Source organism: Acipenser ruthenus, chromosome 22 (genome assembly GCF_902713425.1).
Source record: "Acipenser ruthenus chromosome 22, fAciRut3.2 maternal haplotype, whole genome shotgun sequence".
NCBI classification, from domain to species: Eukaryota; Metazoa; Chordata; class Actinopteri; order Acipenseriformes; family Acipenseridae; genus Acipenser; species Acipenser ruthenus.
In genome coordinates, this window is record NC_081210.1 from 12,521,310 (window position 1) to 12,534,900 (window position 13,591).

The following is a 13,591-nucleotide window of genomic DNA, read 5'->3' on the forward strand; positions in this document are numbered from 1 at the left end:
ACTTTATCCTTTTACACACAACATTTAAAAAATCTTAACTGTAATGCACTTCAGATTCCTACACAGGTCTCCAAATGTGCAGTTTTGCAAAACAATTGCTGAAATAAATTAAAAAAAAAAAAAAATTGCTGAAATAAATAATTGTAGACATCTATTTCTTGTAACGTTTTTTCCTCATCCACAAAAGCAAAACTTGCTTGTTTGAGAAATTTCTAGAAATTATAAATTTCCATTGGGGTATGTAAACTTTTGACTACAACTGTATACATACATACATACATACATACATACATACATACATACATACATAACACCGCTTGGAATGGGCGCGTTTGTGTTAACATGATTGGCCCACAGTAAGCGATGGACGGTATAAACTGCGACACAATAACCTGACATTCAAAATGTCCCCTGATCACCAGTACAGTAATCAAAACAAACAAGTGTATATGCGGATAAAAATCTTTTATTAAGACACTCATTACACTAATACAAAAAATGTATTAAAACCTATGAATGTAATAAAAAGTAAGTACAAAAAAGTAATGCAAGTGCAGAAATGTACAGAACAGGTAGGCTACATTACTGCAAATTGTTTCCAGCGAAGAGCTCTGTGATCTGCATCTGGACGATCTTTTTTTGTAAACTTTGTCAGCATTTTCTAAAACAATCCCAATTCGTCTCTATATCCGGATGCTGCTCCATAGCACGCCGCAGTGTTAAAACCGTAGCATGCGTGTTTATGTCATCTGTGTTTGTTTCAGGCCAAGCATCCTGGTCGCCAAGGTGACACAGCTGAGAATTCTTCCTCTGACATCCCCTCTGGTGTTGTCAGAGTTTTATTTTATTTATAATATATATATATATATATATATATATATATATATAGTGCTTTGCAAAAGTATTCAGACCCCTGACCAATTCTCTCATATTACTGAATTACAAATGGTACATTGAAATTTCGTTCTGTTTGGTATTTTATTTTAAAACACTGAAACTCAAAATCAATTATTGTAAGGTGGCATTGGTTTTATGTTGGGAAATATTTTTAAGAAAAATAAAAAACTGATATATCTTGCTTTTATTGTCTGCAAGGTGCTAGAAATGTCAATATGATAATGCAGAACCCAATTCCAAAAGTCAAAAAAATGCTGGATTGTAGGTGAACATTCTAAGAGAGTATAAAAGGGTTAGGCATAGGATGATTGCTGTCATTACCAAGTCAATTTGGGAAGGATATAAGAAGATTTCCAAGCATCTGAGTGTCCCAATTTCAACCATTGTTTCTATTATCAAGAAGTTCAAGACTCATGATACTGTGACAACACTCCCTCGGTCTGGAAGAAAGAACAGTCACTTAAAGTTTGCAAAACAGCATTTGAATGATGGATATGAGTTCTGGTCAAATGTGGAGTGAAGAAACAAAAATCGAGCTATTTAGTCATGCTGATAGTCGTTACATTTGGATAAAGTCTGGTGAGGCGTACAAAGAAAAGAACATCATACCTACTGACAAGCATGGAAGTGGTAATATCCTTCCAGGGGCTGTTTTTCCTCTAATGAACATGAAATTTAGTTCCAATACATGGTCAAATTAATTCAATAGCATGCCAAAAGATATTTGCCAATTATCTTAAACCAGTGGTGCGCAAACTGGGGGGCTGTGAAGAGTCACTGGGGGGGATGCGACAAAAAAAAAAAAAAAGCAAAATACAAAATACATACATAGTATGCTGATGATGCTCAGATTTTCCTCTCCTTCCCCACCTCTGACTCCACCATCTCCTCCCGTATCTCTACCTGTCTGTCTGCTATTTCCTCCTGGATGCACTCGCATCACCTCAAACTCAACCTCTCTAAATCTGACCTCCTTTTCTTTCCCTCCTCCTCCCCCTCCTCTGATCTCTCTATCTCTGTTCCTCTGGAATCTACCACACTCTCTCCCTCTTCCTCAGCTAAAAACCTTGGAGTCACCCTGGACCCCTGCCTCTCTTATTCCCAGCACATCTCCACTCTGGCACGCACTTGCAGATTCTTCCTGAGCAACATCCGAAGAATCCGACCCTTCCTCACCAACTATGCTACCCAGCTCCTGGTCCAGGCCCTGGTACTCTCCCGCCTAGACTACTGCAACTCCCTCCTGGCTGGCCTCCCTGCGTCCGCCACCCGTCCGCTCCAGCTCATCCAGAACTCTGCTGCTCGCCTGGTGTTCTCTCTACCTCGCTTCGCCCACGCTACTCCACTACTCCGCTCGCTCCACTGGCTCCCGATCACCGCTCGCATCCAGTTCAAGACTCTTGTACTAGCCTACAGATGCCTTGATCAGACTGCACCCAGCTACCTCCAGACCCTCATCTCTCCCTACACCCCCACTCGACCTCTCCGCTCCGCCTGCACTAGAAGACTGGCTCTACCTCCGCTACGCTCCCCTGCCTCCCGAGCCCGCTCCTTCTCCACCCTTGCTCCGCAGTGGTGGAACGACCTTCCTACAGATGTCAGGACTGCCCAGTCCCTGACCACATTCCGGCGCCTCCTTAAGACTCACCTCTTCAAACAGCACCTGTAGAACTCCTCTGTTGTATCCTGGGACACTATCACCCTTCATTTAAATATGCTTTATTTTGCTCTTATCTGCCCCCTATTTTACTGCATTTAATCCTGTACCTCAGAATATTGTAATCTCCCAAGTGTTTAATCTGTAGTATTTTGTACTTAATCATATCCTGATGTAACTATCACTACTTAATCATATCCTGATGTAACTTTCACTATTATCTGCTGTATTATTGAATTGTGGTTTGTCACACTTGAGAATTATTGTATTTCTTGTTCTTATTGTATGACTTATATTGTAACACTTGAATGTATTTGTATTTGCTTGCGATTGTAAGTCGCCCTGGATAAGGGCGTCTGCTAAGAAATAAATAATAATAATAATAATAATAATAATAATAATAAATGTTAACAAACACATTCTTAAAAGTCGGAGTGTAAGCGCAGCTCTGCGACATACAATGCCAAATCAAACGCGTCAATGGGCGTGGGCTTGCATGTTAAGAGCTATGCACACCAGATGCGAGCAAAAATAATTAAAACTATTGATTTAAATGGAGTAATGCACAACGTAAGCGAAGCAAGCGGCGCGAATGAAGCGAGCAAATATAGAAATACATTTGTTTTATTTGTATTTTGCCACGTGCTGTTTGCATCGCAATGGACCAATCAGAAATAAGGTCAAAGGTAGCAGCTGTCAGACTGTCAGTCTCAGGTTTCGTATTTCTGTAAAATGATGCTGCTTTGTTTTAATAATGTTGACCAATCATAATAATCACATTAGCTCTTTAACAAGCCTGTGGTATTCCCCGAACTCTCCTTTTTGTGTGTGTGTGGCGGTACCCATGCTCTTGTGTTTTATTTATTATATTTCGTCTCCACAAAAGAAGAAGCTTCGTGTCGTTTGCTTTGTTCCCGGTGTGCATGCTTTATTTTGTGAAAAAACAAGATTTAGTTGCTGAACAATAATGTTTTTCAGATTTATCTGTCAAGTAAATGTTTCAAAAAAAAAAATCGTCAAGTTTCAAAAAAAAAAAAAAAAAAAAGATTTAAGTTGCATGTATTTTTTCACTCATTTATTTGTTAGAAACCCAGGTTTAACATGTGAATGTTAAATGCTAAATGTTCACTCGCTAAGTGTAAAAAAAAAAAAAAAAAAAAAAAAGATTTTAAATGTTGAATTTGTGATACACGTATGTATTTAGCTAAGTCTGGGCTTTTTGTGATTTAAGGGAAATACACGATTTACATGAAATCTTGAAAAAAACACCTGTTAAAATACAAAATTGAGATCTAACGTTTTTATATGGGGGGGCGTGCGACAAAATGTATGCTAAAAAGGGGGCGGAATTTAAAGTTTTCTCACCACTGTCTTAAACCCTTCGCTACAAAACTTGGTTTACAATGCAACTGGATGTTTCAGCATGACAACGATCCAAAGCACACATCAAAATCTACAGAATGGTTAAAGAAGAATAAAATCAAGGTTCTAGTATGGCCTAGTCAAAGCCCTGATCTATACCTGATTGCGAATCTTTGGTATGAGTTGAAGAAGGCTGTGTACAACAATTTTGCGTTGAAGAATGGTAAAAAATCACTAGAGAATCATGCCAAAAGCTTATTGACAAATATCCTAATCATTTAAAAGAGGTTATTATTGCTAAAGGTGCCTCAACTAGCTATTAATTTCATTTTCCTTGTCAGGGTATGAAAAATTGCTGAAATAAATAATTGTAGACCATCTATTTCTAGAAATTAGAAATTACCATTGGGGTATGTAAACTTTTGACTACAAAAGTGTGTGTGTGTCTGTGTGTATATACACAGTGCCTTATCTACACATATATATATATATATATACATATATATATATATATATATATATATATATATATATAGTGATCTGTCTCTTGGGCTGCAGTATATTGCTATCTACCTGTAGATCTGAAAATCCTTACTGCCTGCATTGCACTAATAAATGCTTTATTGTTTTGATTTTCCAGGTTTACAAGGCCAGAGCATCTAGGAAGTAGTGCCAAAATCAAATGTAGTGGTTGCCATAGTTACCAAGAATCTACCAAACAGCTCACAATGAAAAAGCTACCCATCGTAGCCTGTTTTCATCTCAAGGTAAGCAGTGGATTACACTGGGACCCTCATTCTGCACAATGACAGCAATATGATGATCATTTCAAAAGGAATCTTCTCATTAAATAAGACAGCCAAGGATTAAGCAAAGCTGCTTTTATAAATCCCAATTCCTTTCAGAATATTTGAAGACCATTTTGTTATGGTAGAATTGAATGCTAGGCTAATTGTATTATGCATTGAATTGCCGTTCTATTGTATTTTAGACTTTTTGCTTGTGGGCATCTGTGGAGTTCTGTGCTTGAGTGAAATCTCTGACTTCATGTTCTCTCTATTCCAGCGGTTCGAACACTCTGCAAAACTGAGACGGAAGATCACCACCTATGTGTCCTTTCCGCTGGAGCTGGATATGACTCCGTTCATGGCTTCTAGGTGAGGTGTCGCTGCTGTGATTCAAGAAGCTGAAACACTGTTTCAACATTGACCATGGCTAGCACTGATTTTTTATGTTCTCCTAATATTATGTCTAGAATAGGACTTAATTAACGACTGGATTAAGGGTACTATATGCAAGGTTTTTACCGAAAAGTTCCAAGGTTTTACAAAAGCTGTCAGTCAGTATTCACTGATTTTTCACCCCAAATTTGCTAGCATCTGAAAATGCTAATTTACACCCAGGAGTTTACACTGGTATATACCTGTATTAATACATCACTTGTTTTAGTGTAATATGGACATGTCATACTGGCCACAGGTACAGGTTAACTTCCCAGCTCTACATGGTGTGCATTCACAAAGAGCAGAAGCAGGGGAGCTGCTTCCCTGACCAGCCTGAGTATTACTTTGGTATTTAGTAATGGGCTTATTTTCTTTGATGGAGGAGATGGCACTGTACTTACATACTTTTGTTCGCTTTTACAGCTAGTTGGCAAAACTTGGAAATTAAAACCTTGGTCTGCTGTCTATCTCAAGCCACTGAACCACTGTTTTTTTTTTTCTTTGCAGTAAAGAAAGCAGAATGAATGGCCAGTATCAACAGCCAGTTGACACTTTAAACAATGACAATAAGTATGTACTGTTTATTTTGGATTTATCTAAGTGCTTTGTTACGTGAAAGGGACTTTCTAAGAAACACATTTACCTTTGCTGTATCCTGTGTTGTCCATATGGCAGCAATATGTATTTTCAACGTAATCCTGATTTTCATATCATTTCATTCAGGTAAATCAACTAGGGAATTACTTTTATTCTTGGGTATTTCCTGACGTATCGGAAGGTGGCAATAATTGCTAATACAAAACATAAATTACAGTCAGCACTTGTATGTCCATTACCCAGATACACATCATTCGCGTTTTACCACCCTTATATTAAGAATGAAATCAATCCCCATTATATAATTTCAACACGATTTCCAACTCCATCACCAGTTTTCTGGTACAAAGCCCATCTCTTCAATTTTACAGTGTATTTAAATATACGTCACAGCCCGTGTGTTTTTTTTTTCATTTTGTCATTATTGTGCAGTTACACAGCGCTTCCTCCAATTTCACATAACAAAAATGCAGCAAAAGCAAAGCGAGTGAGACAAGCTACATTAATGTAAAAGTTAACCATTAAACAGTTGTAGATACTGTGATGCTTTTTTTTTTTCAAATCTGTGATCTTTAGTTGCTTTTGTGCATTTTCATTTGCAAGTGAATTGTGACGTTATGGCCTTATCGAGCACTATATTCTGCAATTTTGAATAATGACTTTGGATACTGTTTTAATTCTGGAAACTGGTGTTGTTTTTTTAATCGTTAATGGGGAATTTTACATACTGCTACAATACATACAGGATTAAAAAGTATGTACTGTATTACAGTACACATGTCCACAGTTGTCTCTTTTGGCAAGTGATATTTTCAAAATCATACCGTTCTGAATTACAAATACTACTTCTGTTGAAATTATAGTACTGTACCAACAGAACCAACTGCAATACATCTAAAAGGAAGCCTGTTTGTTTTAAAACACAGTCCTTTCAGCTGTGTATTTTTGAAATTGTATCTTTTTTGTGTTGGAATGGGTCAAAATGAAATAATCTGATATGCGTCACACTCGTTTAACTGTCACTGAAGCCAGCATTTTATAGGGTTGGATATGTGAGTGCTGACTATAGCTGTGTTTAACAGAGTAAGTGCACCACTGATTATTACCAACTCACATGTCCAATGAAAAAGGTCCCTAGAATGCCAGTAAGAAATCCTGGAAAGTAATTGAACAGACTGATTTAACTCTTGCACTACAGTTTAAGTTGTCCATGTGACTTCAGAGTAAATGCCACACGCCACCCCCTACAGGCATACTTTTTTAATACATACTTCTACACTGTATACTTTTAGATACTGTAAAACAGGATTTTTGTGGCAACTTAATTTCACTAATGGCCTTCAAGGTCAATTTTTGCTGCAATAAATGTTTGTGCTTCTTTTTCTTTTAATGTACAGCACATGTATGAATAATGTATTTCACGGCACATTAATTTTGCTTATTTGATAAACGTGAAATGTTCTTGTTTTACAGCAGCGATTTTCAAACTGGGGTACTGGGGTACGAGAAAATTCCTTTAATGGCGGACAACAGATTATTTATTTTTTTTAACCACATTGTAGTACTTCGCGATTTAGCAAACAAATTAACAATGTTGAATCTCCTTTCAAATAAAACCACAGCCGTACTGGTGTAGCCTACATTCCCTTCTGTTAGGCGAGGTTAACTATAAACACCCAACCGGCTGCTGACAGCGAGTGAGCTTTGAGCGCACATGGCTAAATGACATATTTAAATAGCAGGGCGGTGGTTCTGCAGTCTGTAGGCAAAAAAAAAAAAAAATCATTGTATGATGTTGCTTCTTTTAAAAATGTGTAGTATTTACTAGGTACGTTTACTTTCTGGAGTTTAAATGTTCAGTGTTTTACAGTTTAATCAGTTCAGTGTGTTTTAACTAAGTTTATGTTTTTTTTTTTTTTTTTAAATAACAGTATTATTGAGTTGAGTTGTACCGCCCTATTTAGACAGTGAAATCACTGTGCTGGTGCTAGAGCGTACACGACTGTGTTATCTTTACTTGCAGCAATTTATGTGTTTTTTTCACTATGACTAATTCGTTGAATAACTCCTTTGTGGAGTGATTGCATTAGCCTAGGCATGCACACCGCTAATTATTAGGCTAATAAAAGCAAAAGCATGGTATTATTAACAAACAAACAAACAAACAAACAAATAAATCCCTAACTCCTGGGATTGGGAAGTGTCTGGAATTGGATTCCCTACTCCAGACCTATTGCGCGTGTTCATATCATACAGCGAGTGCCAATCAACAAGCTGTCTAGCAGCTGATTAACATGAACAGACGACTGCACTAAGCACTAACATGTTAGCATTTTGCATGTAAATGTCACCTTTCTACTTTCATCAAATTAGCTTTTGGAAATATTCACTTCAAAACATTGTGCTTATTCTGGCTGGATTCGATACTGCACAAGAGACACATAGAATTTTAAAGCTCAATTGTTAAACGATAACATTCGAGTTAAATAAATAAAAAAGCACACATTCAATGTGTTATACAGTTCTGCATGCTATTTTTTAATTTTTTTTTAAATGTCTGTATTTGTAAATTTTAAATTGTTTTTATGCAAAATGCCCCATCTGTTTTCTCTTTACACTCTTGGAAGAAATGCGCGACTTTTGTTGAGAATTGCTTTCTGATTTTGATTTAAATTAGAACCCTAGGTTTTGTTTTTCAAAAGCATAACCTGTTTCTGGACTCGTTTTGCCATACTTATTGGTCTGGATTTTGAAATAATTTGACATAGCATTTTCAGTTTTAATTTTTAATTTAATTTAATTAGTTTAACAGCAGTTTTCCATGCAGCAAATTGAGGCTTATTTATTTTCTTTTAATGACCTGCTTACATTTTTTTGTAACTTGAAGTCCTATTGGTTCATTTTAAAATACAGAATAACATACCCTTGTGTATGGGCTGCATTGTTTACTAATCAGGGTGTAGTTTTACTGAAATCTGTGATAAAAAGCAGGCACATCCATCACATTGGTAGGTAATCATTTAAAAAAAATATATATATATTCAGTTAACATCAATAAGTACTTAAGCCTAGTTATTAGAAAATACGTTTTGTTCTTCTGTTTTCATAGGTATATTATGACCCTATCTCAGATGGGGGTACGCGGTAGACTAGATTTTTTGGAAAGGGGTACAGGGCCTAAAATGTTTGAAAAGCACTGTTTACAGTATCAGAGAACCTACAGAGCTTCTCATTTCCAATTTGAATTGGCTCACCAATCAAACCTGTCATGTGTTGTTGATTTCCTCGGCATGTTACCTGCTTACATTGCTCCATTATAACTTCTTCTTCTTCCCAGATATTCCTTGTTTGCAGTCGTCAATCATCAGGGAACACTGGAGAGTGGCCACTATACCAGCTTCATCCGACAGCACAAGGACCAGTGGTTTAAATGTGACGATGCAATCATCACCAAGGCTAGCATCACGGATGTGTTAGACAGTGAAGGGTAGGCATTTATTCTTATTTGCCACTTTTTTAAGTTTACCACAGTAAATTTGCATGATCATTTTGCAGTTTTCCCATGGTTGTACTATACAGTTAACATAGTTCCACATGGTTTTTAATATGCTTTACCATTCCTTTCTGGGCTTTACAAGGCTTACCTATACTTTACCATGCTTTCACTATGCTTTATTACACTTTACCTATACTTTTGACTGTGGGGAAACTTTTATAAGGGCTACTTTTAGGTTTTTATAATGCAATAAAATGAACAGTATGACCAATTTAAAACTAATACTCAGGTATGTTTAGGTCATGCTTGTTTCTATTTAGTAAAATTGGGCTCTATTCATTTATATGTAGTAATACTAAAACAGACTTTATGAACAAACTTTTAGACTAGAAAGTATTCTCAATGTGATAATAGGGATTTAAAGAATTTGTTTGTTAGAGCTGCACAAACTGTATTATAGACAACATCTGCTTCTACAGCAGTGATACTATATCGAAGGAAAAAAGCATAGCCTGGTGCATCTTGTTTAACATTAATGTTAGTGAATAACATAATGTTCAGGTCTAAGCATATATACAAATGACGTTGCTTGCAGTTGTGCTTCGGAGTGCCACCGTGCCCATAGTTTCCTTTTGGAGCCATTCAACGAGACCACGTCAATATTTCAGACCTCTTTTAAACAGGAAGCATTTCAGTTGGCCTGAGTTTGAACAGTATCAGCTTAGTGTTGTCTGTATTTGTGCATTTTCAAATTTAGTTGAGAATATTCTGCATGGTATTCCGTTGTCTAAAACCACACCTGTAAAATGAGGCTAAGAAATGAGCGATTTGGATTCGGTGTATGACTATGTAAACTGCCTGGCTACTTTATTGGGTCCTGTCTACACGATTTGTGTTTGGCATCACATTGAATGGGAAATTCAAAGTAGGTAGATCATATGATATGGCTGTAAAGCTGTGGGAGCGGCACAATTGCAAACAACCTACCGGAAATGAGGAAAGATCTCGAGAGAGGCGTGATAGTGGATGCTCTTCGAGCAGGGGCACAGTAATAAGGACAATCCTGGGATTAACTTTGATGAGCGATCCTCTGCATACCTCTCTGTACCAGTTACGTGAAATATAATCAATCAATCAATCAACTCATTTCTATATAGTACCTATCATGACAAGCCATCCAGTGTCAAGGCTCTGATCAGGGCAGCCCGACCCAGTATGAAGTACAGGTTCTAAATAAGTGAGCAGGCAGTGTGTGGGTTTTTTTTTATTATTATTATTCTAGTAGAATACCTGTACGACTCGCATGCTAACATGTACACATTGTTTTATGTTTTTACAGGTATCTGTTATTTTATCACAAACAGTTCCTTGAATACGAGTAGCCTAACCTGAGAAAGTGAAAGCCTTCAAAACGACACACAAACCTACCTGAAACTCTTTAAAAAAAAAAAAAAAAAAAAAAAAAAGTTAGTCAGCACTGAGCGACCAGTACCTACTTGACAGTGAAGAAGGAAAGAAACCAGGAACATGAAACCTGGTTTTTGCCAGGGTTGGGAGGCTAAATCGCATGTTTATAGAAGATGGTCACCCTCACCTTCACAGCTGATCCACTGCAGAGACCGATAGAGAGAGAGAGAAATAAGAGGAGACAAACCCTGGGAGTGGCACATCTCATGAATCACAAACTCTTTTTGTTTTTTTTATTTTTTACTTTCTTTCCCCATGGTGCTCCAGCTCCAACTGACCAATCATTTAAGAATAAGAAGAAAAAACTAATTTTTAATGCATATGGGTCTGAAAGCAGAAAAACTATGGTATTATTAAAGACTTTGCAAGTCCTTTTTATTTGTGAATCTAGTTATGAAATGCTGTATGAAACTAGTCCTTTTTTTTTAAACTCATTTGGAACTCGGACACGCTTTCAATATATATATATATATATATATATATATATATATATATATATATATATATATATATATATATATATATATATATATATATATATATATATATATCTGTTTTTCCGATGGACTGCCGATTGACACTGTGGAGGGCCCTTTGGTTTTTTTTGTTTGGTGGTTTTGTTTTTTGAGGGGGAGGGTGGCTTCATTTGAATTCATGTTTACTTTTTTCCACCCTTTTTCAGGAGAGATTTTCAGAAGTGTACTGCCATGGTAAAAACTGTAATGAGTTGGCATTGTGTTCATCGTGAAAAGTCGTCATATTGGTATTCCGATGGAATTAGATCACTTGGATGTGAAAAAAAAACTATGTATTTAAAATGCTCCATTTATTACAGTTTGTACTACAGTGAAAGCAGGGCTGCTCATGCTTATGTATGGTGCATTCTTGCTTGATTGATCAGTATTAATCCCACCAGTATCTGTGTGTTATATGCAGTACAACAATACAGTGCTGTACTGAATCAGTAATCAGTATCAGTAAAACAAGCATGCAATTAAAACTGGATAAGAGAGCAGCTGAAGGCTCGTGTGTTTAACAGTTTAAGTTTCTGTCTGTGATTTTCCCCGCCCCCCCCCCCCACACACACACACTTTTGTTACAAATAGGCCCTTGTACATTAAATGAAAGGGAACTTGTTACTTACTGTTTTGACCTTCAGCTATATTATATTTGTAGTTTCATTTTATGACCTTCGAATTTAAGACGCACTTTTTTAACCATCTTTTGCTTCTCAAAAATAGACTGCATTTTAAATCTGTGTACAGTATAGTGGTGCTTGTATTAAGATCGCCAACAAAAGACGTGACTACCCGAGTACACAAACAGCAACATGACTGACTGCCAAGAAAAGACGTCACTGCCCGAATACATGAGCAGCAACGTGACTTACTGCCGAGAAAAGATGAACCAAAATGTTACTGCCCGATCTTGAATCATCAATGACATACAGACAGCCATTTTCAAAGAAGCGTCATTAGCTTCCTGAGGAAGTCAAAGAGAAGCTTCTACAATTTAAGAGTTTCTAACAAACAGTACAGCTTGGACAGATCGGAAATGTTGATCTGACCCCTGTATTTTTCGACATGCCAAATTAGGAGAAAAACAGGTGTGAGTAATCACGACTGGGAATGAGAAGCAGCACATAACTTTGTAAATACAGATTTATTTGACAATTTATTTTTTCCTCAAATTGAGGGTGTGAAGTTTGGGCTGCGCCTTCATTTTGAAGGAATACGGTACATCGAAGCTGCATTCATAGTAAATGCTGAATTTTCCAAAGATTCAGGGTGTTGTGATTGTCAGGACCTTCAAAACATCTACACTTTTCTATCCAGGTAATAGAAGGACCAGGTAAAGAAAATAAACTGTTATCCACTGCAACGGCCTGTGTGCAGGCTATAGAGATGAAAACATCAGTTTAATATTTACATCTAAATAGCCAAGGTAGATGCTGAAGGACATTTGAAATATTTTTTTTGTCTATTGAATCCTATGTAGGCCCTGCAAATTTGCTAATTTGAATCCTACTTTGCAACATGGTGTAAAATTATTTTATTTTTGGCATTTTTCCAGACCCCAGTCCTTTAGCATCTGCCCTTGCTTAGATTTCAATAGCAAAAAAAAAAATACAAATATTAAAACACCCTTAACCACATTTGGTTTTTACCTGAGGGATGTTTCAAATGTTTATTTTTATTTTATTTACTTTTGTATGATGGTACAAAGCTTTACAGCAACAGAATACATTCTGTTTGACTTTTCAGAGAATAACTTGAAATATGAAATCAAATGAACCGATCTGCTCCACCTGTAAGAGGTTAAAGCAGTTTTAAGGTGTTTGGTTTAAGACGTTTCCTTTTCACATTGTGTCTTGTGATCATGTCAGGCATTTTAAGAACTGCAAGACATTAAAGACCGGCCAGGCTGTGTGGTTAAATAATTGCTTATTGGTAAGCCAGAGTCATCTACTTATGCACAAAACCATACGATGACGACCCTGCGTGACAGAGGGTAAAGATCGGTACAAAGAAAGACTGAAATCCACATTACATTTTGTTTTACATTGTTTGTAAATCAGGCTTAAATTAAAAATGTTGCCCAGGGTAATCGGAACAGGTAACTTAAAATTAAAATACCAGCTCTATACCATGTGTCTGTTGTTGGCTGTGTTTCTACAGCTTTCCCTTTTTGTTTTGGTACTGTTGGGTGCTGCATTTGGAGTATTAAACATTCTGGTGCCAAATGTCTCGCTAACCTGTGAGACATAAACACTGCACAATTGCTTACGGCAATATCCGTGGACACCCCTGGTGGTTTGTGCTGCTGATTTGGGCAGGGACTGGGAGGGGTGGGTGGATGGATGGATGTCATTCCCTTTAATCCTAAAGAATC

The 13,591-nt window shown here is 36.9% G+C and overlaps 1 protein-coding gene across 2 annotated transcripts in view; it reads left to right on the forward strand.

The window, feature by feature from the left end:
* Positions 1–13,345, forward strand: part of LOC117431661 (ubiquitin carboxyl-terminal hydrolase 22-like) — a 93,849-nt gene extending 80,504 nt beyond the window's left edge. For both annotated transcript variants that reach the window (XM_058995981.1, XM_034052873.3), the window contains 5 exons: positions 4,557–4,683; positions 4,982–5,073; positions 5,647–5,709; positions 9,074–9,223; positions 10,572–13,345. In XM_058995981.1, the coding sequence (XP_058851964.1) occupies positions 4,557–4,683; positions 4,982–5,073; positions 5,647–5,709; positions 9,074–9,223; positions 10,572–10,614 (475 nt within the window). In that variant the 3' untranslated portion in view covers positions 10,615–13,345. The remainder of the gene's footprint in view (positions 1–4,556; positions 4,684–4,981; positions 5,074–5,646; positions 5,710–9,073; positions 9,224–10,571) is intronic.
* The last annotated feature ends 246 nt before the right edge of the window (positions 13,346–13,591 follow it).